Here is a 24,232-nt window from a genome sequence, read left to right as displayed (position 1 = left end):
CCTAGAATAAAGAATAGAACATCCACATATTCGTAACAACTCCCTGTTGAATTATATTTCAGCACTCTTAATAAAATGTTACTAAATATTTGTAAGGTTGCAAAAGAATACTTGCTAAAGAGGGGATAAAGCAACACACAGAACCCAAAGTTCTGCCAAAATGTTACACACTTTACAACACCCACTCTGAAGTTGAAAAATACCACTTCGACAACATTACACTTGTGGGAAATTAAACGTGTATATATTAAAGCATAGACTTCTCTATCAAAGCCTTAGCTGGGGTTTTTTTTTTTGCTTTATTTTAAGGTTAATTAAAATTCTGAGAGAATACACATCAAGCATACATTTCTAACATATCAATCTGAACATCTTCTAAACAAGAGTGAAGTTTGACAGAACTGACCTTGGGCTCTGTCTCATTATTCTTCACCTGCAAATAGTGTTCTTCCCTAACTAAAAACTATATTGATAATGCCTCGTTTCTATTACGGCACTTCCCAAGATATGAAGGTATTAAACTGTAAAAATAGTGTGATTTGCATTTGATACCAGAGAGTGACAAATCTAAAGCAACAGCTGAAATAAGAAACTATTTCAAAATATCCTCCAAGACAGCCAAGCTGTCAAGGGCTGTAACTGTTGTATGCAATGTTATTGTAGCCGTGTTGGTCCCAGGATATTAGAGAGAGAGGGTGGGTGAAGTAATATCTTTTATTGGACCAACTTCTGTTGGTGAGAGAGACAAGCTTTCGAGCTTAAACAGAGCTCTGTGTGAGTGAAACGAGCAGGAGCATACTGATTGTCTTGTTTCACTCACACAGTTGTTATTGGGGCATTTAGTGCATTGGATGAAGTACACCACATGTTGTAATAACCCAGTAACAACTACTGTGGATAAAACTGGACAATCACTGTGCTCTTGAATGAACTCACACAGGAAAAATGATAAAAGACAAAAACACCATGTCACCTGTGGGTGACCATTTTTCACAAAGTGATCACTCTGACTTCTCAGTCCTCATCCTCAAAGGAAACCTGCACAAAACCTTCAAAAGATGAACCTGGGAGCTTAAATACAGAACTCTGCTAGACACTAAAAATCATGGACTGAACAGAGATCCTGGATTTATGACTTATTACAGCAATCTACAACCCACTAACTTTCCTCCTACCCCCAGCCTTTCTCCCCCCCCCCCCTTTTCCTCTCTATGACTGGAGAGGTGTTAACAAGCCACTTCACTTTGAATGGTCCCTTGCAATATGTGTTAACTACTTACGCTGAACAATCCATTTCACCTTGTATTTATCTGTGACACACTCAGACCTGAGGAAGAGCTCTGTGTAAGCTCAAAAGCTTGTCTCTCTCACCAACAGAAGTTGGTCCAATAAAAGGTATTACCTCACCTACCCTGTCTCTCTAAAGGCTATAACAGAAGACCAAATGATATCTGCTCTTCACAGTGAGATCACAGAAAGTCTAATTCTAAGCAGTTTTATACCATCTATTGTTTAACACAGATAGAGATGCTGTATTTTGTTTTCAGGAAAGCTTGGCAATCAGCTGTATCAGCAGCTTTAAGGAGGATTATTCTCCCCTGCTGCTTTTTTTAAAAGGAGATTGATTAGTTCAGACTTTCTTTCACTGTAATGAACCTTGTAAGGATCAGGAACACTGCATTGATTTCATAGATAAAACTGTAAGGTCATTCAAAAGGCTAAACAAACAGTTTCATGGAAACACTCTGCTCAGACATTCATTAATGGAAGCAAGGGAAAACTGTAGTCGTTAATCATAAAAGCTAGAATGTGACTAAGTGTTAGGCGCAATATTACTTTCTACCAAATTCACATGCATAAAAAGTTTCAAGGAAGCACCATAACAGTGTGTAAAATGCCCCCCAAAAAGGGTTGGTCAGGCAAGGTGATCAGCATTAGAATGCAACAGTGTTCCTGAATATTGAAAGATTCCTTACTGTACAGTGTATCGCATTAATTGCTAGGGAGGTGACTTGTTAGAAAGTTATTCATTTATATTAATAATTAACACTCAATCCCTTCTGATTGTGCACACAACCTATATACTCAGGTGTTCCTGTAACAGTTACACAGAGACCCTCATCTTCCCCTCCCTATCACACAGTTCATTGTGTGTTACAAACATAGATCTGCAACGTCTTGTCTTCATTTAGACTGTGGGTTCTTTAGAGCAGAAACTGTCTTTTTCATTGCATGTTTATAGAGCCTTATTCAGAGCTTGGTTTTGCAACAGGATCCATGCAGCCATAAGGATCCTCCCAGTCCCAGGTGAATCCCTTTGCGGAATAGAAGTCCAAAAGTATAAAATATTTCCAACTCAAAACACACATTCAGATGATCATGGGAATTTTCATATTTTAAAATGATCTAATGATTATAAACATTTTAAACTATATAATCTTTAACATCTGATCTCAAATGAGTTGCTCTGACATCATGAACTATCAAGCCTAAGTTTGAGATTTTATTAAAAGTATCTACAAAAATAAAGAACAGTTGCCTTTTAAAGAAAATTGGGTTCTTTAAATTGTGAAATCATTATTAAATACCTGAATATCATATAGCATGTGGACACAGTTGACTAAAAGTACCTATCATCCCCAAAGCATTCCCAAACATACTTCACCATAAGGTTCCAAATCTGCATTTATAGAAAACAATTCATGGAATTTCCCATCATTTCCTGAAGGCACAACTTCAAAACCTTAGCATGGGTCCCAAAGAATATCACATTGAAATACCCACTGCAGTGTTTCTCAAATGTGGCCACTGTGGCCACGTGCAGCCACCAGGGGCTTTTCTTGTGGCCCCAGCCTCCTGGGCTGTGATTGGGAGGAAGGGGTGGGAGCAGTGGCCCCTCTCCCAGGGCCACCAGTGGGGGTTGGGCCCTGCCCCCCTCCGGTGACACAAACGTTGGAGGTGCAGGCAGCTGGTGAATTCCCCACTTTCCCAGGGGTGGGGAGACAGGCTTCAGCCGCAGGGCTTCGGGCTTCATCCACGCGGTAGCAGGCTCTGGTTCCTGGCTCTGGTCCCAGGCTCCCCACCCATGCCATCGTCCCTGGGCCCCGCGGCCTAGCTGCCCACCTCCCCATCCAGGGCTTAATTTGTCCCAGGACTTGCCAGGGCTGAGTAAGTCTGCTGTGAAAAGTGATATTAACAAACATACAAATATCACTTTTCACAGCAGCAGACTTACTATCTAGCAAAATTTTTTTTAAAGCAACCAAAAAAGCAAAAGAAACAACAACAACAACAACGACAAGACAAGAAAATGCAAAACACTTATTTGTGTTTCTATTCTGTTTAGGTCCAGCAAAGAATAGAGACCACTGTACTTTTTTTTTTATTACTGAGTCTGAAAAAAACCCTACATCAATAAATTACATGATTTGGACATGTATACATGCATATTTATTTGTTTTTCCTAAAGTTAATTAAGTATTTTAGGAAAAATTGTCAGCGCAACCACCAGCAAGAGTTGGTGACCGCATTCTGAGGCCACCAAAAAATTTGTTGAGAGAACCCCTGGACTAGAGGTCCAAAACTTCACAAGAAATCTCACTACTGACCTTTCATATCCAAAAGGTAGTATACTAAAATGCTGTTCAAATAGAATTCAGAGGTAATTAAATATATCTTTACATATGACATCAGAGATAAGATGCAACTCTTGCTCTTCAGACTGCCTCTTTTCTAAAGTCCTTTAAAAAAAGAGCTATGCTGAATTTTATTACCTCAGATATATAAAATGTTTTGTAGGGACTGATCCTGTTCCCAGTTATGTCAATGAATCCTTTGCCATTAACTTCAAAGGGAGCAAGATTAGACAGTTGACATGAAGTACTTTCTAGTAAAAAAAGAAAACTGTATGCTGTAATTTATAATACATACATTTTAAATTTTATATAAACTGATTTATATTCTCTTGTGGCAAAACGATTAAAACTCAGAAATAAACTGTTCTAATAGTAAGAATGGTTTTGAAGGTGCATGTGTAATTCTATTTACCACACCTCAAAAACTGAAGAAAAAACGAATAGGATTAACCTTAAATGCAGTGCTAATGGAATAAGTAAACATTTCCTAACTCATTTCTCCTACATAACAGAAGAAAGAGATAGGGCTAGATCCTCAGCTGCAGCCATAGGTTCTGGAACTAGAGGTGCTACCGCGCCCCCTGGCTTGAAGTGGTTTCCATTATAAACAGTTTACAGTTTGGTTAAATGGCTCTCAGCACCCCCACTATACTACTTGTTCCAGCACCCCTGGGTGCAGCTGAGATATGCATGGTGGAGATGGAGGGACTGAACAAAAGCGGTGCTAAACCCCCTCTGCAGCCCTTCAGTCTGGGAGCCATGCTGGTTTCTGAAGTAATGTAGAGCAGCTTCAGGGCTGTTCTAAATTTATGCCCTATAGCAGTGGCTCTAAACCTTTCTAGACTACTTTCAGGAGTCTGATTTGTCTTATGTGAGTCCAAGTTTCACCTCACTTAAAATCTACTTGCTTACAAAATCAGACATAAAAATATGAAAGTGTCACAGCACAGTATTACTGAAAAATTGCTTACTTTCTCATTTTTACCATATAATTATAAAATAAATAGATTGGAATATAAATATTGTATTTGCATTTCAGTGTATAGTATATAGAGCAGTAGAAACAAGTCATTGTACGAAATTTTAGTTTGTACAACAGTGCAATGGTGTGCTGTGTGACACACTAAAAGACACCTACTTTCAGCACATTTAAACAGCGAGTTGCTACAGCAATGATTACAAGTCATGTCACTATTTTAAAATGTGTATAGATTGGGCTGGAGTCTGACAAAGTTTAGAACACCACATGTACCTGGAAATCTAATTATAGAGACAAACCAAACTGACAAGCTTAACATGGGATATCCTGTTGAAATACATTACATTTTAAAAAATGAAATCATAATGCAGTATGTATTTTAAACATTTTAGAATGTGTGTGGCCCTTTTACTCTTTGATTACATCTTTCACATTTAGTAACCATTATGTTTTCTTGTCTCAAAAACTATCCTTAGAGACCAGTCATTAAAATGATGAGGCAAGGTGACAGAGAAAAGGCTGGTTTTTAAGTCTTAAGTCAATGAACAAGACCAATTGCCACAGAAAACAAGCTCTGCAATCTATATAAACTAATATCAATACAGAGGGAAATACAACATACTTTCCCATGTTGGAATGTAAACGTCCATGCAAGCAACAGCCATCCCCTAACACACACTGCCAAGACCTTGGCAACAGCACAGCCAAAGTAATATTTTCCCAATCTCTCTACTGACAGTTTGTCCTTCCCCCACTGAGAACTTTAGTTTGAGATTCTCAAATCTACTCTGAATACTAACTTCAAAGCCTCCCTTAGTTTGAAAAAAAAAAAAAAACAATAAACATAAATGAAACAGCAATGATCTCCCAAATGGCCTGAGATGAGGAATAATTAACCAGATTCTTTCCTCCTCTACAGGGAGAGAAAGAGGAATGGGAAGAAGCTGTGTGCCGGGGGATTGAGGGTAAGGGATGTGTGTAGATACAGGGGACAGGGAAATGCGAGGATCGAAAACATGTATGTGAGCAACAAGGGACTGTATGACATGAAGTTTGTATCTGCACGATCACTGCTAGAAGAAGGGGTGTCCGAGAGAGGGTGAGTGTGTAGGGAAACAGGTGCAGTCTAGAGAATGAGTAAACAGGGCGAGAGGTGTGTGGAAGTGGGGTAAGGGTGCAGGGACACAGGGGAAATGAGTGAGTCCACGAGGAGCAGGCAGGGCAGACGACTGGGTGCGTGGGGAGTTGAACTCTGAGGAGGGGGCAGAGCAGAGGGCTCGGGGTACCGGGTAGCATGAGGAGGGGGCGGGCTGGGGGGTGCCCCGAGCAGCGGCAGGGCTGGGGGCCGAGGGCAGTGTCCCGGGCGCTGCAGAGCTGCTGAGGCAGCGGCTTGTACCCACCTTTCCCAACAGGGCGCTCCGGCTGGCGGCGGCCGCGCTGGGGGAGCCGGTGGCCGCCGCGGGATGATAGGCGGGCGACGCCGCCGAGTCGCTTCCTCCGCTGCCAGGGGCGGCGGCCGCCGCCGCTGCGCTGCCCAGCGCCGTGGGGCTGCCGCCGCCGCTACCGCCGCCCCGGGGCCGCTGGCGGATGCCGTCCAGCAGCCGGACCAGCAGGATGTTGGCGGGCAGCTCGTCCACGCCGCAGCCCACCAGGATGCGGCACTCGGGGCAGCGCAGCTCGTGGCGGGAGCTGACGATGCTCTCCAGGCAGCGGCGGCAGAAGGTGTGCTGGCAGGGCAGCGCCTTGGCCGTGGTGTCCAGCCGCTCCAGGCACACGGAGCACTCCAGCAAGTCCAGCAGGGACGACTCGTCCATCGCCTCCTCCGCCGCCGCCGCTTCGCCGCCTCCCCGCCGCGCCTCCGCTCCCCGCTTCGCTGCGGCTGCCTCGGGCGCGCACAGCCGGGACGCCCCTAGGAGCATCTAGAGCCGCAGCAGAGGCCACCGCGGCACATGGCGGCCCCGGCTCCCAGCGAGCGGCCTGTCAGCTGGAGCCATCAGGGCGGCGGCGGCGGCCGCGCAGGGCGGCAGCGGGGAGCGCTGGAGGCAGCAAGTGAATCACCGCCTCTAGCAGTCGGGGGTGCAGCTCCTCCCGTTCACCGGGCCGTCAGAGAGCGGGGCCACGGCCAAGTTCAGGCCGCCGGGCTCCCTCTGCCCTCGCCTGCCAGCCCCCTGTCCTTGCAGCACAGGCGTCCCGCGGGTGAATGCTGGTGAGAGAGCAATCGCGGCAGCATGGAGCTGGAGGAAGAGGAGGGCACCTGTTTCCTGGGGTCTCCCCCACACCCGCTGTGTGCGATCAGCAGCTGGGATGGGGCATGGCGCATCCGGGGAGCCGGCTTAGCGTATCCAAGCCTCGCTGGAAGCCACGGGGCTGGCCCAGCGGGCAGGGGAACGAGGCAAAACAGATCCCCCCAGGGATGGCTGCAGCACTTCATCTGACCCGCTGCTGCTCCTCGCCAAGCGGCCCCTCCTCTGCTCCCCCATGGCTCGCTGTAACCCGATCGCAGCAGGTCTCTCTCGCTCTCCCCCCGCCTTACTCAGCAGTGTCTCCCTCCTCCTCTTCGAAAGAGCAGAAATAACAGTGCGGAGAAATGCTGCACAGGGGAAGAGGAGAGTTAACGGGACCAAACAAGACCCCTTTGCACACGCTGTCCGTGCAGCATTTTGCAGAATCCTTTCGCAAGAAAACGGATGACACCCGCACCCTCTCCCCTCCCTTACGCAAGCACAGAAGTGCTCTCCAGGAATCGGCTCAGATACTGGGCCTGAAAAATACAGAAAGATTTGTCAATCTTGCTGACTTTAATTCTCTGCTCATCACGGTTAGCGCTAATCACGTTGCCTAGTTGTGTGGTCATTATCAGGCCCACTGCCTCGGACTTCCTGCCTCTGAGGAAGGATGGCCAGTGACCAACCGCCCAGGGATGGTGCTGCCAAGAAAGGAGACAGGCTGGAGGGTGCAAGCAGACTGACAGCGCAGCTAGCAATGTGCCTTTGCCACTAACACTTCGTCTGCAGGGAACGCGGTCCAAACTACACAGCATACCATCCAGCAGCAATTAATTCAAGCTGGAGAGTCTTCCGTCTCACTTCCCGTCCTCAAGCACGGGCCAGTCATTCAGGAAACTTTTTATTTCAGCCCAGATCCAAAGGCAGCTAATGTGTTTGTGCTGTGAAAGTGAGCAGTTAAATCCAAGCTTCTTGCTGCTGCAGAACCTCTCTTTCTTCCTTCTCCTCCCACTTCAGGGGGAAAATTGCTTTCTCCTATCCGACCCCAGGCTCAGGACAGCGTCAGAGCAACGGAAATACGCACCCCGGAGCAACCCGAGATGCTGGGGAAGTTTGCAGAAGTTTGTTCAAACTGCTCATGAAAAATGTATTTCTTGCAGTGGGTTGCCCCTTAGTGGACAGTCTCGGACACAGCACCTACTGGCATAATGCTAGAAGGATATTGGTGGGGGGAGGTTCTTGGACAAATTCCTTGAGAGTGTAGCTGAATATTTACTAAAATTTAATACTAATGAAAGCTCTTGTCAGATAGACAGATAGCTGGACGACTGACTTTTGTCATTGGGTCAGTAAGAGAATGGGAATGATTCGTAGTTCAGTGGTTAGGACACCCACCTGGGAGGTGGGAGACTCCAGGGCCAGTCCCCCTGCTTCAACCTCTCTTTCATCAGTGCAGCAACTTCAATAGGAGAGACTAAGGGAGCCCTACATCAGAATAACCCATAGCTCAGTGGTTAGAGCATCTCTTGAAAGGTGGGAGACCCTGCTGAAATCCTCTCCCCACTTCAGGCAGAGAGGGGAATTGAAACTGAGTGTCCCACATCCCAGGTGAGTCCTGTAACAATTGAACTAAAATTATAAAATGGGCTCTTTCTCTAGCTGTGCTTTGGATGGGACCCATGCTACTGGTGACTGCTTTTTCTGTTACATACACTCCCAATAAAAAAGGAATATGTTTTTATGCTGCACTTTACTGCTAACAACCTGGTGAAAACAATCAGAAAAATCTAACGATAGTGAGGAACATCTGTTCCCTTTTCAATCTCCCACATATGAGCTGACCTTCATGGATTCCAAGGCTCTGTGTTCCAGCCTCCCAGGCCATTGGGAAGAGCAGCAGATATCCCTTCTCTACTTCCTCTGCCTGGAGTGCCAAACAGCACTGAACAAATAGAGCCATGCATGGAAACAGTCCTGCTTCTGGAAGTGGGATGCATGCCCGCTTCTCCTCAAGCTGAGTGCTCAGTCACACATGGAGCCCCCAGCAGGGACAAAAGAATGAGGCTCTGATTGAATTTCCACACACCTAATCATCAGCCTTGCAGGGTGGATTAAATGCTCTGGCCTCTGGACAAGTTCGTTGCAGCTCCGCTGCCTTTACCACCCATGTGGTAAAGGCAGTAGCAGCAGCAGTCAAAAAAAGCTAACAGAATGCTAGGAACCATTAGGAAAGGGATAGATAATAATACAGAAAATATCATCATTCCACTATATAAATCTGTCATGTTCACCCTTTGAATTCTGTGTGCAGTTCTGGTTACCCCTTCTGGCAAAAGATATTAGAATTGGGAAAAGTACAGAACAGGGCAACAAAATGATTAGGGGTATGGAACTGCATCCATATGAACAGACATTAAAAAGACTGGGACTGTTCAGTTTAGAAAACAGATGACTAAAAGAGGATATGATAGAGGTCTACCAAATCATGAATGGTCTGGAGAAAGTAAATAAGGAAGTGTTATTTTCCCCTTCACATAATACAAGAAACAGGTGTCAGCCAATGAAATTAACAGGCAGCAGATTTAAAATATAAGGAAGTGCTTCTTCACACAACATACAGTCAACCTATGGAACTCATTGCCAGGGGATGTTGTGAAGGCCAAATGTATAATTGTGTTATAAAAAATTAGATAAGTTCACAGAGGGTAGATCTATCAATGGCTATTAGCTAAGATGGTCAGGGATGCAACCTTATGCTGAGAGTCCCCAAACCTCTGACTGTCAGAAGCTGGGACTGGATGACAGGGGATGGACCACACAATAATTGTCCTGTTCTGTTCATTCCCTCTGAAGGATCTGGCACCGGCTACTTTCAAAAGACAGGATACTGGGCCAGATGGACCATTGATCTGACCCAGTATTCTTATGTTCTTAACCTATAAAAAGAAATCTCTTCATCCATCAAGCTACATGCAGTGTGCAACACAACAACTGTTTAACACCTAATTTCTAAAATATCCTAACCAGGGAAGGTGTGGAAAATGTTCAAAATGTGTGACTCTACTTTTTCAACGTGTGTAAAATGCACCTCTTTTTAGGAACCATGTTAATCACATTACTTAATTAGTTTACAAATAATTACTTAACACTTGGAGTTTGAAGGCAGATGTTGTGGCAGCTGAGACTGGGAATTAATCATAACTAAGCCCACAAATTTTTAGTAAAGTAAAACAAAAATTACTGTATCGCCTGTGTTTTGCTTTCTCTTTCCCCTGCTATTTCTTTCTTTCTGTATATTTTTCTTCAGGCTTTTGTGTGTGTAATTTTTTCTGTTTTTAAAACTTTTTTTAAACGATCTGTACTTTTATTTTTCTGTAACTTCATTATACTCCTGTAGTCTCTCTGTTGTTCATACACCTCCCCTCCTCCCCAAATTTTTCTTACTCTTCCCTCCTATACATCTCAGTATGATCTTTCAGGCCCGATACAGGAAAGCACATAAAACAAGGGCTTAACTTTCAGCATGTCAGTATTCCCTAAATCAGACTACTGACATGCTAAAAATGTTTTTCTGGATTAGGGCCTTATCTTATCTTCTCTCCACTTTTCTCTGTTCATAGATCTCCAGCTAATTTCTCAATAAATCACTGTTTTCCCTTTAATTCTCTCCTTCCTTTTTGCGTTTTCCCTGTCCTGGTTCCCGTTCCCTGGTGTCTGGCTCTCAGGTCACCCCAGTTCAGTTCTCTCCAGTATTCCTCCTGCTCTGTGCCCCTTCAGTTCTGCCACTGCAGCTTCATTCTCTCACTAATCTTTGCCTCTCCAGTGTGGTTTAAACAATCTGTCCCCCTGCAAGGCCTGTTGGAGTTTTACTACAGCTCTAACTCTTGCTTCCTATTATTGTAACAATCAGCAGATATTCGAGAGGGTCTTCCCCTTCCAGAGAAATCAAAGTCCTTCCTGACCAGCTGTCTGGCTGGTGTCTCCAATGCCCTGCACCGCTTCCCAGTGGCTGGTAGGGGAACCCAGGCCCACCCTCTACACTGGGTTCCAACTCAGGGACCCTACAATAAGCAGCCAAGGCTTGTACAGTCTTACCCCTTTTTAATTTTACATACCAGCAATCTGGTTCCATTCTGGTTTAGATGGAGCCCATCTTTCCAGGCTCCTCCTTTTCAGAAGGTTCCCCAGTTCCTAATAAGCCTAAATCCCTCCTTTGAACACCGTCATTTCATCCGTGCATTGAGACTCTGCAGTTCTGCCTGTCTAACTGGCCCTGCACGTGGAACTGGAAACATTTCAGAGAATGGACTTTAATTTCTTACCTAAATTTGGCTTCCAGGACCTTTGTCCTAACCTTTGCTATGTCATGGTACCTACATATACCACAACCACAAGCTCCACCCCAGCACTGCACAAAAGTCTGTCTAAATGTCTTGAGAGGTTCACAACCTTTGCACCCAGCAGGCAATTCGCTATGTGGTTCTCCCAGTCATCACAAACCTAACTATCTATATTTCTAATAATCAAATTCCCCATTACTGTTACTTTTCTCTTCCTAATAACAGGGATCCCTTCCCCAAGAGGGGTATCTTGAGTGTGAGAGGATATCATGACATAATCTGGAAAGTTAAATTTGAAAAGTACTTTGAGATTAAAGGTGCTTAATAAAGGCAAAATACTATTATATGAAGAATAAACAGAAGTTTTAGTATAGAAAGCTTTAGTTTGCAGTTGTATACAAATTATAACAATCAGAGCAATAGTACAGTACGTGTAATACATCAGGTATTCAAGTGTCTCAATTTTTAAAAAATGCTGGTTCTGTTTTCATGGATTTTGTTCTTTTATGATCCTTTTTTAATATTGAGTTCAGAGCAGGTTGGCTTTCGCTTTTTTATATATTCAACTTTTGGATAGATAGATATATTGTGGGGAGAGGGGAAATGAGTTTTTAGCTTTGTCCTCATCCATTTACATGATGCTATTAGATCCAACCAACTTGTTTCCAGTCTTTTGCCAAATGCCACATAGATTATGTTTAATCACACACAAATTGCTCTCACATCTTGCCCTTGTTCTTGCTCTACTTGTAAGGGCCAGTGATGCAGTAACTATTCATATCACAGTTTTACTACCCAGCAATGATTAATGAGTGACAAATGTTTGTACAGCACTTCAAAAAATGTAAAGTGCTATAAAAGTACTAAGCATTATTACTATTTTTGAAAGAATCAATGTAATTAAACATGCAGTAGAGTATACAGCTCATTAAAAACCTATTCTTATTCTTGCATTTCCTGTGTGTGGTTTTAAATAATCACTGGTCTACACTTACATTATCTGTGTTATTTACATTTAGATATAAATCTATTTCAAAGATCAATTTTGCATCTGAATTACATTAATATTTAGGAAAATTCAGAACTAAGCCTTCCACTCCACTCCCCCTTTACTCTTGTCGTATCTAGATCCTGCAGTATATATGGTAAGGTGCATCCCAAACTGATTTCAGACCTCAGCAATATTTAGACACAAGGGGCAAGATTCACTACTTTATGGGAGGTCAAAAGAAGGCCCTCCACATTACGGAAGCCCAGCAATAGCCCTGCATTGGTGGGGAAGAGCAGAAAGGCCATTCAGGCAGTTGGAGAGGTAGAGTTCCTGTGGGCTTTGAATAAGATGGTCTGGAGGAAAGCATTTGGGGCCCACTGGTTACAAGAGGATGCAAGGGCAGTAGAATCCATAGCCTGCAGTAGCTGACGCAGAGGAGCTGGCACCACTATCTGACTAACAGGGAGGAACTGGCTGCAAATCTAAAGGCAATTTGGGTAAAAGTGATTATGAAATGATAGATTAAGGAAAGTGTGAGAGCAGCAGAACAAGAACAATGGACTTCAAAAAAGCAGATATTAAACTCAGAACTGGTAGGTAAGGTCCCATGGGAAGAAAATCTAAGGGAAAAAGGAGTTCAGGAGAGCTGGCAGTTTCTCAAAGAAATGATATTAGAGGAACACTAGCAAACTATGTTGATAAGAAGGAAAGATAGGAAGAATAGTAAGAGGCCAATATGGCTCCATCAGGAGCTCTTTAATGACCTGCAAATCAAAAGGGAATCCTACAAAAGGTGAAAACATAGACAGATTGCGAAGGATGAGTACAAAAGAACAGCACAAGAATATAAGGACAAAATCAGAAAGGCTAAGGCAGAAAATGAGTTACACATAGTAAGGGACATAAAAGGCAGTAAGTAGAGGTTCTATAGATACATTAAGAGCAAGAGGCAGATGAAGGAGGATAGGATTAGAATTCAAAATTACCTTGAAAAACTGGAGAGTTGGTCTGAAATCAACAAGATGAAATTCAGTAAAGACAAATACAACGTACTACACTTGTGCATTTGATTTTTTCTTCCTAACTACAAAATGAGGAATAACTAGCTAGGCAGTAGTACTGCTGAAAAAGATCTGGGGGTTGTAGTCGATCACAAATTGTATATGAGTCAGTGACAATGTTCCCTCTAATTTTTCCTATGCATGTGCAGAATGAATTTTGTTATGTGCACCAATATGGAGGTGATGTGTGGCAGGGATGGGGCTGACAGGTTCGGAGTGCAGGAGGGGGCTCAGGGCTGGGGAGAGGGTTGGGGTGTGGGGGGGTGAGAGCTCCAGCTGGGGATGAAGGGTTTGGGGTGCAGGCTGCCCTGGGGCTGTGGCAGGGAGAGAGGCCCCCCCCAGCCCTCTCCCCGGCCATGGCAGGTCCAGGGCTGGGGCTGGGGGAGAGCATCTCTCCTTGCCTCTTACTGCTGTGGCAGCTCCAGGGCTGGGGCCATGGGAGAGGTGCCTCTCCCCACCGCAGCCCTGAGTGCCTGTGCGGCCCTTGATAGGCTGCTGCACGGCCATGCAGCTTAGAGGGAACTTAGGTCAGTGATGTTCTTATGATGTGATGCAGCTGCAGAAAAGACTAATATTCTCAGGTGTATTAGCAGGAGTTTCGTATATAAGACACGGAAGGTAATTGGTGCTGGTCAGGCCTGAGCTGGAGTATTGTGTTCCGTCCTGGGTGGCAATATTTAAAAAAAGATATGGAGAAATTGGAGAGAGGAGCACTATGAAAATGATAAAAGGTTTAGAAAACCTGGTCTATGAGGAAAATCTGGGCATGTTTAGTCATGATAAAAAGACTGAGGTGGGATCTGATAGCCTTCAAATATGTTATGGGCTGTTATAAAGAGGATGGTGATGTTCATTGAAGGTAGGACAAGTAGTAATGGGCTTTATCTGCAGCAAGGGAGATTTAGGTTAGATATTCAGAAAAACTCTCTAGCTGTAAGGGTAATTAAGCACTGGAATAGGCTTCTAAAGGAGGTTGTGGAATCACCATCTTTGAAGGTTTTGAAGAACAGGTTGGACAAACACCTGTCAGGAATGCTCTAGGTCAGGGATCGGCAACCTTTGGCACACAGCCCGTCAGGGAAATCCACTGTTTACCTGCAGCATCCACAGGTTCAGCCGATCGCAACTCCCACTGGCCATGGTTCACCATTTCAGGCCAATGGGGGCTGCGGGAAGCGGCGGCCAGGACATCCCTTGTCCCACACCGCTTCCTGCAGTCCCAAATCACCTGGAATGGCGATCCGCGGCCAGTGGGAGCTGTGATCGGCGAAACCTGCGGACACTGCAAGTAAACAAACCGTCCCGGCCCGCCAGCAGATTTCCCTGACGGGCCGTGTGCCAGAAGTTGCCAATCCCCGGTTTAGGTTTACTTGGTCCTGCCTCACCACAGAGGTCTGGATTACATGACCTCTCACCGTCCCTTCCAGCCCTACATTTCTATGATTTCAGTGGGAGTCCTCAGTGCCATGTAGGATGGAACTCTAAATGATCAAGCTACAATAACTCCTCACTTAACATTGTAGTTATGTTCCTGAAAAATGTGACTTTATGCAAAATGATGTTAAGTGAATCCAATTTCCCCATAAGAATTAATGTAAACAGGGGAGGTTCGGTTCCAGGGGGAAAAAAATTGCCAGACAAAAGACATTATATACATATACAGTATAAGTTTTAAACAATTTTAAACAAACAGTTTAATATTGTACACAGCAGTGAATGATTGGGAAGCTTGGTTGAAGTGGTGGAGTAAGAGGGTGGAATATTTCCCAGGGACTGCCTTGCTGCTAAATGATGAACTAGCACTCGGCTGAGCCCTCAAGGGTTAATACGCTGTTGTTAATGTAGCCTCACGCTCTACAAGGCAGCATGGACTGAGGCAGGAGGGAGGAAACACAATAGATGCAGGGCAGTAGCTGCAAACACTTCCCTGCAAAAACTGAACATGATGATGAGCCCACGCTATCCAGCTGGAGCGCACCACTCCCTCCTCCTGACAGCACATGCACGGCTGCACAGGTGCTGACTTTCCAAAGTGCTGGGGGGTGCGTGCATGAGTGAGAGAGAGAGATGTGCATTGCCCCTTTAAGTACGCTAAGCTCACTTCAAGTACGTTGCCCTTTTAAGCAGATCAGCCAGAAAGCAACAGCTTCCAGCAAGCTCCCTCCTTTCTGTCCCTGAGCCCTGTTCCCCTCCTCCGCTTTGTGGAGACGGGGTAAGAGCGGGGGGGCGGCAGGGGGACATCCTGATATTAACACCCCTCCCCCCGCCCCAGCAAGCAGCTCCAAGGCAGAGGGCAGGGCAGGAGCAGCACGGCAGTGGTGGGAGGGCAACCTGAACTGCTGCTGGGCAGCTGCCGAGCCACATACCTTACAGGGAATTTAGGGGAGCTGATGGGGGGGCTGCTGGCCCCCCCGGTTCTAATCCCCACAAGGAGGAGCTGCTCTTCCAGAGAATCCTGCAAGCAGTGGACAAAGCAGGCAGCTGCCAAATGATGTTATAAGGGAGCATTGCGCAACTTTAAACGAGCATGTTCTCTAATTGATCAGCAACGTAACAACGAAACAATGTTAACCGGTACAATGTTAAGTGAGGAGTTACTGTATTCAAATGCTTTCTTCACACTTTCTCTGTTGAAGTCTGCTGTTGGAAAATATTACTGTCATAATATCATTAACCACAAGACCACATTAACAAGCCATCTGTAGCTAAAGAATGAATTAGAAGAACTTTCTTCTGTGATAACGAAAATAGGAACACTAAAGCACTTCTGAAAAGTTAATGTCAATAGAATGCATTTGATCTGCAACAACTGTTTTTTTAAAACATTTTCTTAGGAAAAGTATGTGATAGTAATACAGAATCCTAATTTTAAAAAATTGCTTGAAGATCATTTCAGGGCATTTTAGATTTTTTCATGGTTGCTAGATCAAGGAATGTCAGGTCAAGAAAGACCGTTAGTTTTACAGATATACAAATAAATATCTGTAATTCTGAAATAATGCTCTTGTGTTTGGTTCAGGATCAGCCATGACTTTGATTTCTAAACATTTCAGAGATTAAGCATTACTTCACTGTGTACAAAGAAAATAAACATGTACTTTCAGTCTAAACTGACTTATTTCAGACTAAGGAAAAGAGCAGCCACTTCCAGCACCACCAAAAGAGACATTTGCCAGAGCACAATGATGTTGCCGTTCCCATAACAGAGTGCAGAAATTCAGTGAACAAAATGGCTGCTGTCTTTGCAGACAGACATAGTTCTTAGAAATGTAAAGAGGCAGTACACAGAAAAGACTTCAAAAATTCAGGCAACAATCACTACAGTCAAAAGTATAATTCAGTAGACTTTCTTAATATTCAAATGTTATTCAATCAACACCTCAGCTCAGAACTAGCTGAAACTCCTTAAAATAGCTTTTTCAATCAGAAAACCTGGTCTCAGTAACACTGGAAAACATATACTAAGGAACTCTTAAATTCTCCTGGCCCATAGTTTAATCTTTTGTTAAGTGAACATTGGCAACATTTACTACATACTGAGTATCACATTCCCAAGAGGTCTCAGATTCAAAAGGGACATTTCAATTTTGATTCTTGACCACACATGTTTAACACAAGTGAAATAATATACAAACTGTAATACAGTAATGTTTTTCAATAACAATGAAACACTATGCAAACTGTAATATACTCATGTTATTTTCATCTGTAAAACACTGCTTTGCCACAGCTAATAAGGCATATTGTTACTATATCTTTTCAATGTCCATTATAATTAGATATATACCTGTTTGTTTCTAAGAAGTTACATTACCTGCTGCAGATGCAGAATATATTTCTTTAAAGGCATCATAGTGTATTCAGGAATGACAAATGAATTTGTATATTGGAGAGTTCTATTTTAATAAGTGCACATTTGCCAATATTACAGCATGATCTGTTATATGGGAATGTATCTTTTAATGTTTCATTCATAGGGAGTATTCAAGCATCTTGCAAGGACTTTCTTGCTGAAACAGAACAACTGGCAGCCTTGAAGCCAAGACTACAAATATGAGATTCAAATACTTCACACACCTACTTCTTATGAACTCAAAAACAACTGGTCAATTTTTTTCTTTTACTCTTTCTGAATGACTGACTTTGTGGGATCAAAAATGTTATGGACTCTTGACTTTAATGTGAAGATAGGATGAGCAAAGCCATGTCTTTGAAAGTTTGTGCGAGATCAGAGGTGACACTGGTGTACAAGTTCTGCCAGAGCAGCAGAATTGCTCTGAAATTCCTTCAACAACAACTATAACTGTTCCCAGTTATCCAACTGGCAGAATTATCTTCCCAATGCCTACAAGTAGAAACAGGTGCTTCACATCTGGAATTTAGCATCTGTAGGTTTATCCTCTTAATCTCACTTACATTTATTTTCAAGGTGGAGAAGTGACTTTTTCATTAGCAAAGCCCCACAATATTTGCATTTGATAAATTGATGTGTGGCAATGTCAATTCCAAGATATAAGTATCAAATTACCAATAAGCTAATGATAAAAGGGTGGGAGCTAGAAAGTTTACAAGATTAAAAAGGCCTGGCTGGTAGCTTGATACAGCATGCAAGATAGGAAGAATGGCAAATACTCTAGCCTACCTTCCACCAGCCCAGAAATATAACATACAAGCAATGCTGAAAGCTTCCAGTTTCCATCAGAGCTGTCCTGTAACTAAACGTTCAGGGCCTGATATTCCACTTATTTACACTGGTTTTACACCAGTCTAATATTATTGACTTCAGTGGAGTTACTCCTGATTTCCAATATGAGCAGAGAATAAGGCCTTCAAAATTCAAAGAAAACTGATTTTGGAACTGGTCATTTCCAGCACTCTCAATTCTACTTATGAATTATCTAAAAATGAAGATATGTGAAGAGAATTAAATAGAAATGCTAAGTGAAACTATTTGATGATGAGAAAAAAAATTCTCCATAACTTAAATGAGCCAACTTGCACTTCTGAGAAAATATGTTTGACAAATGCATCTAGACATTCCTGCAAATGCAGCTTTAAAATGTGACTTATCTGTTTATTTATTTATAAATTTCACTGATTACCAAGGCCTCTAGGTGCATATACAAAATTTAACAGAACAACTGTCTTTACACCAAACAGCCTAATAGGAAGAAAAGACTTCTCAATATAATTACCCAGCTGGGCTCCACACTGTTCATGCAAAGGTCTGTGAAAAGAGATGGGCCTTGCTTGCACTGTGCCCTAATTACCTAAGTTTCAAAAGGGCTGAGTACCTTATAGCTCTCATTGAAGTCAATGGAAGCTGTGGGTGACCAGTGTTTTTGAAAATTACATGTGCACAAGAGTGATCCAGTGGATATATTGTACTTGGACTTTCAGAAAGCCTTTGACAAGGTCCTTCACCAAAGGCTTTTAAGCAAAGTAAGCTGTCATGGGATAGGAGGGAAGGTCCTTTCATGGATCAGTAACTGGTTAAAAGATGGGGGGAAAGTGTAGGAATAAATGGTCAGTTTTCAGAATGGAGAGAGATAAATAGTGGTGTCCCCCAGGGATTTGTACTGGGACTACTACTGTTCAACATATTCATAAATGATCTGGAAAAGGGGGTAAACAGTGAGTTTACCACACATGTGCACATATTTATTGACCCTCTCAAAGAATGTAGTGACTTTTGTCTTTAAAGACCTATATAGCGTGGTCCATAATCCACAGGAGGTCACCTTTCCTCCCATGTATTACCATTATAGTTGAAATCAGCTGAGGTGCTTGAGTTAACCATCTCCAGACTGAAATTGTAGGGGGTCTAGAGCAGTGTTTCCTAAACTGTGTTCCGCAGAACACTGGTGTTCCGCACGATGTGAATAGGTGTTCCGTGAAAGAATCATAATTTTTTAAAAGGGTCTTTACATTTTTTTAAATTTTAAATTTGGCATATTTGAAGCGTAGTTTACAACTCTTTTTGAATGACTATAATTTAACATAAAACTCTTTTTCTGGTTATTGATAGATCTCGTATTGAATATCATGGCGTAAAGAGAACATGGCACGCAAGCATGTTGACGTCTACCCCTTTCGGGCACGTTTCAGTTAGTGACATCGTACCCCTTCCACTCGAGGCTGCGTGAACTGCAGTGGTATGCACACACCATTCTCTTTACGCCATGTTGAATATAACATATTCACTCAACACGTTCAAACCTGTGGGGTCTTTACCGTGTGTGCGATAAGCACAACTAAACTAGCTTCACTCGAAACAATATAAATATTTGTGACAAACAAAATTTGACAAAAATCAGTATTTCTAAATATTGTTACTAAACCTAATCACCATGGATTTGTGGCTAAAAGAAGGAACTTTGAAACGAAAAGCAAGTTCTTCTGTTACTCCAACTGTGGCCAAAATAAATGAGCAAAATATTGTGACACTTCAAAGTGAGGATGCACAATCGCAGTCTTTTGTTGCCGAAAAATCTGTTAGTACTAGCGAGTTATCCAAGGTGAAAGAATTTCCACCGAAGTATATCAAAAAACAAGAAGAAGCAGGTGTTAAAAGACCGAAACGAAAGTATGATGAAAGTTATTTGTCTTTCAGTTTTATGTGTGTTGGAAATAAAGATGTTCCTGATGCGCAGTGCGTGGTGTGCAACAAAATACTAGCAAATAGTTCATTGGCTCCTGCTAAACTTCGTAGGCATTTGGAAACCAAGCATGCTGAATACAAAGACAAAGATATAAGTTTTTTCAAGAGGAAGCGTGACTCACTTGGAAGTTGTAAACTTTCGATGATTAAAATTGCTAAAACAGACAACAAAAGTGCAACAGAGGCATCTTATCGAGTAAGTTACCGTATAGCGCTTGACGGAGAAGCTCACACTATTGGAGAAACGCTTATCAAGCCTTGCGTGAAAGATATTATAACATGCATGTTGAGCGAGCAGTCTGGTAAAAAAATTGATGCTATACAGTTGTCAAATAATGCTGTTGCACGCCATATTAAAGATCTTGCCGATGACACAGAAAAAGAGCTAGTTTGCCGACTGAAAATTTGCCATGAGTATTCATTGCAGCTAGATGAGTCCACTGACGTTTTAGGACTTGCTGTGCTACTAGTATTTGTCCGATATAGATTTAATAATATTATTGAAGAGGATCTGCTCTTATGTGAATCCCTGCAAAGCAACACAACTGGAGAAGAAATATTCAACTGCATCAACAATTTTATCAGAAAGCATGAAATTAGTTGGGGAAAATTTATTGATGTATGTACTGATGGTGCTCAGGCAATTATCGGAAAGATGAAGGGAGCTGTAAAGCGAATCATAAGTGTGGCACCAGAAAGCACTAAGAGCCATTGTGTTCTACACAGACAAGCACTTGCAGTTAAAAAAATACCAGCATATCTGAAAATTATGCTTGATGAAGCAGTACAAATTATCAATTTTGTCAAATCTCGACCACTTCAATCCAGGTTATTTAAAATTTTGTGTGAGAAAATGGGTAGTCAGCACAAAGCGCTTCTTTTACATACGGAAGTGAGGTGGCTATCCAGAGGAAAAATGCTTGTGAGGCTTTTTGAGCTTCGTAGTGAACTACTGGTATTCTTCACTTCAGATAATTCAGGACGAAAATTTAATGACTGTCTGACAAATTCCTCGTGGCTAATGAGACTTGCATATCTTGCAGATATTTTTGCAAAATTAAATGAAATTAATCTGTCGCTGCAAGGAAAGAATGTGACCATTTTTACTACAATGGATAAAATTTCGTAGTTAAAAAAGAAACTGGAATTCTGGGCATCTTCTGTAGAACAGAATAACTTCAACTGCTTCCCTACAGTACATGAATTTCTGACTGAAATAAATTCTACAGTCCATGAAGAAGTTTCCAGCACCATTTTACAGCACTTACGTGACTTGCAGGCCTCTTTATTAGAATATTTTCCTACAACTACTGATGATAATGCTTGGGTTCGAAATCCGTTTTTAATTACAGCCAAACCAGTCGGCTTTACTGCGCACCATTATGAAAGCCTAATTGACTTAATTTCTGACTCTGATTTGAAACAAAAGTTTAAGGAGCTTCCGCTGAATAATTTTTGGAGCAGCCTAATAGAAGAGTACCCTAATGTGGCTAAACATGCAGTTCAAGTGCTCCTTCCTTTTGCTACAACTTATTTGTGTGAGACGGGATTTTCGTATTATACTGCAACAAAAACCAAATATAGGAATAGACTTGATGCTGTGCCTGACATGAGGATTCAACTTTCCAGCATTATTCCTAATATTAAGCGAATTTGTGATAGAAAAACGCAGAAACACCAATCCCATTAAATCCAAATTTGTATTTCTGTTTATAAAAATAGATTTTCCTAGTAAAAATCTAATTTGTTTGGTGTTTGTGTATATATAAAAACAGGGTTTTCTTAAAGTAGAACACTGTTTTTAATTTTGACTCTTGCACTTGATTTTTGTACTACTTTATATGGGCTTTCCAGTTAGAAATTGTTAGTTCAAGTTATTGTAAATTTGTATTTTTGCTTTGTTTTATAAAATAAAATATATTTGAGCATAAATAACGCAATTTTTTTATTTGAAAACCAAACGACTACAAAATAATATTATAAGTGTTCCGTAATAGGCTAAAAAGTGTTCCGTGGCCAAAAAAGTTTGGGAAACGCTGGTCTAGAGGTTAGGATATTCTCAGTGGTGGGTCCTTGAGTCTGCAATTCACAGAGATCTTGGAGTCATTGTGGATAGTTATCTGAAAACATCCACTCAGTGTGCAGTGGCAGTCAAAAAAAGTTAACAGAATGCTACGAACCATTAGGAAAGGGATAGATAATAAGATAGAAAATATCATCATGACACTCTATATATCCATGGTATGCCCACACTTTGAATATTGCGTGGTCACCCCATCTAAAAAAATATATTAGAACTGGAAAAGGTGCAGAGAAGGGCAACAAAAATTATTAGGGATATAGAACTGTGTCCATAAGAACAGAGATTAAAAAGACTGGGACTGTTCATCTTAGAAAAGAGATGACTAAAGGGTGATATGATAGAGGTCTATAAAATCATGAATGATGTGGAGAAAGTGAATAAGGAAGTGTTATTTACCCCTTCCTATTATACAAAAATCAGCGGTCACTCAATGAAATTAATAGGCAGCAGATTTAAAACAAACATAAGGAAGTACTACTTCACACAATGCATAGTCAACTTGTGGAACTCATTGCCAGGAGATGTTGTGAAGGCCAGAAGTCTAACTGGTTTCAAAAAAGAATTAGATAAGTTCACAGAGGATAGGTCCATCAATGGCTATTAGCCAAGATGGTCAGTCCTTCATTATCAAATTTCTGTTCCCCGTGTACACTCTCATATACAGTGATCAAGTCACTCCTTAACCTTCTCTTTGATAAGCTAAATAAGATTGAGCTCCTTGAATATTTTACTATAAAGGCATGTTTTCCAGTCCTTTAATCATTCTCAGGGGTCTTCTCAGAACCATCTCCAATTTTTCAACATCTTTCTTGAACTGTGGACACCAGAACTGGACACAGTATTCCGTAGCAGTTGCCCCAGTGCCAAATACAGAGGTAACACTACCTCTCTATTCCTACTCAATATTTCCCTGTTTATACATCCAGCGATCATGTTAGCCCTTTTGGCCTCAGCATCACATTGGGAGCATATATTCAGCTCATTATCCATTACAACCCCCAAGTCTTGTTCAGAGTCACTGCTTCCCAGGATAGACAGAGTCCACCATCCCATAAGTATTGCATTCTTTGTTCCTAGAAGTATGACTTTACATTGGCTGTACTGAAATGAATATTGTTTGCTTATCCCCAGCTTAGCAAGCGATCAAGATCTCCTTGTATTGGTGACCTGTCCTTTTCATTATTTACCACTCCCCCAAGTCTTTGTGCCATCTGCAAACTTTATCAGTAATGATTTTATGTTTTCTTCCAGGTGACTGATAAAAATGTTAGCTAGGATAGGGCCAAGAACCGATCCCTCTGGGGCCCCATTGGAAACATACCTGCTCAAAGACAATTTCCAATTTAAATTACATTTTGAACCCATTACAATTACATTTTGAGCCCCCCACCTTTTAATCCATTTAATGTGTGCTGGGTTGATTTTGTATTATTCTAGATTCTAAATCAAAGCATTTTGCAATAGCAAGTCAAATGCCTTACAAAAGTCTAATTATATTACATCACCACTCTTACCTTTATCAACCAAAGAATTTGATCTCATGCACATGGGATGCATGCACCCCAGAAGTGGAATCCATTTGGCCAATCACTCAAACGTGAGCCAATACTTAAGATAAGCATTTTTCCAGAAATCCTAAATTAAAGAATACGGACATATTTTAGTACCTTACTTACATCCAATGCTAGTAACCCTGCATATCTATTCATTAAATCAGCGCCCACTTATTGCCATTGCTGATCAAAATGATCCTAATGATAAATGGCTTATTACATAAGAAATGATGGAAGTAGAATTAATGACATGACAAATGTTTTACAATTTAAATTATGGTGACCTTTCTTGTGAAGTTATTTCTTTCAGTAGGTTCATTATCATTGTAATATCTTTTGAAGTAATATTAGTGATAATACATTTTTACCATTCAAATTACCATCTTTTCTTCATAGAAAGATTTAATTTAATAAAGGAGACTAAGGTAACATCTGTATGAAGAGATTGTTTTAATTTAACACTAAATCTTTCCGTGGTTGGTGTTACTAAACAAGTTCAACTCTGAATGTTGATTTTACAGCATAAAACTCTAATGTAAGACATTACTTTTATAACAATCTGGAGATTTCTGTACCTTTCAGTTCAAAAGCCTGCTTACAGTTCCCTTCCATGTCATAGAATCATAGAATATCAGGGTTGGAAGGGACCTCAGGAGGTCATCTAGTCCAACCCCCTGCTCAAAGCAGGACCAATTCCCAACTAA

The 24,232-nt window shown here is 41.9% G+C and overlaps 1 protein-coding gene and 1 pseudogene across 1 annotated transcript in view; one reads left to right on the top strand and one right to left on the bottom strand.

Annotated features, from left to right (window-relative positions):
* Positions 1-6,533, bottom strand: part of SH3RF3 (SH3 domain containing ring finger 3) — a 390,314-nt gene extending 383,781 nt beyond the window's left edge. The window contains exon 1 of the mRNA XM_065421958.1: positions 6,015-6,533. Coding sequence (XP_065278030.1) covers positions 6,015-6,533 — 519 coding nt within the window. The remainder of the gene's footprint in view (positions 1-6,014) is intronic.
* Positions 6,534-19,545: 13,012 nt separating this feature from the next.
* LOC135873118 (zinc finger BED domain-containing protein 5-like) lies at positions 19,546-21,637 on the top strand (annotated as a pseudogene).
* Positions 21,638-24,232: the final 2,595 nt, after the last annotated feature.

Source organism: Emys orbicularis, chromosome 1, assembly GCF_028017835.1.
Source record: "Emys orbicularis isolate rEmyOrb1 chromosome 1, rEmyOrb1.hap1, whole genome shotgun sequence".
In the NCBI taxonomy this organism is placed as follows: Eukaryota; Metazoa; Chordata; order Testudines; family Emydidae; genus Emys; species Emys orbicularis.
The sequence above is the reverse complement of the archived record's forward strand: the minus strand, read 5'-3'. Positions and strand labels throughout refer to the sequence as shown.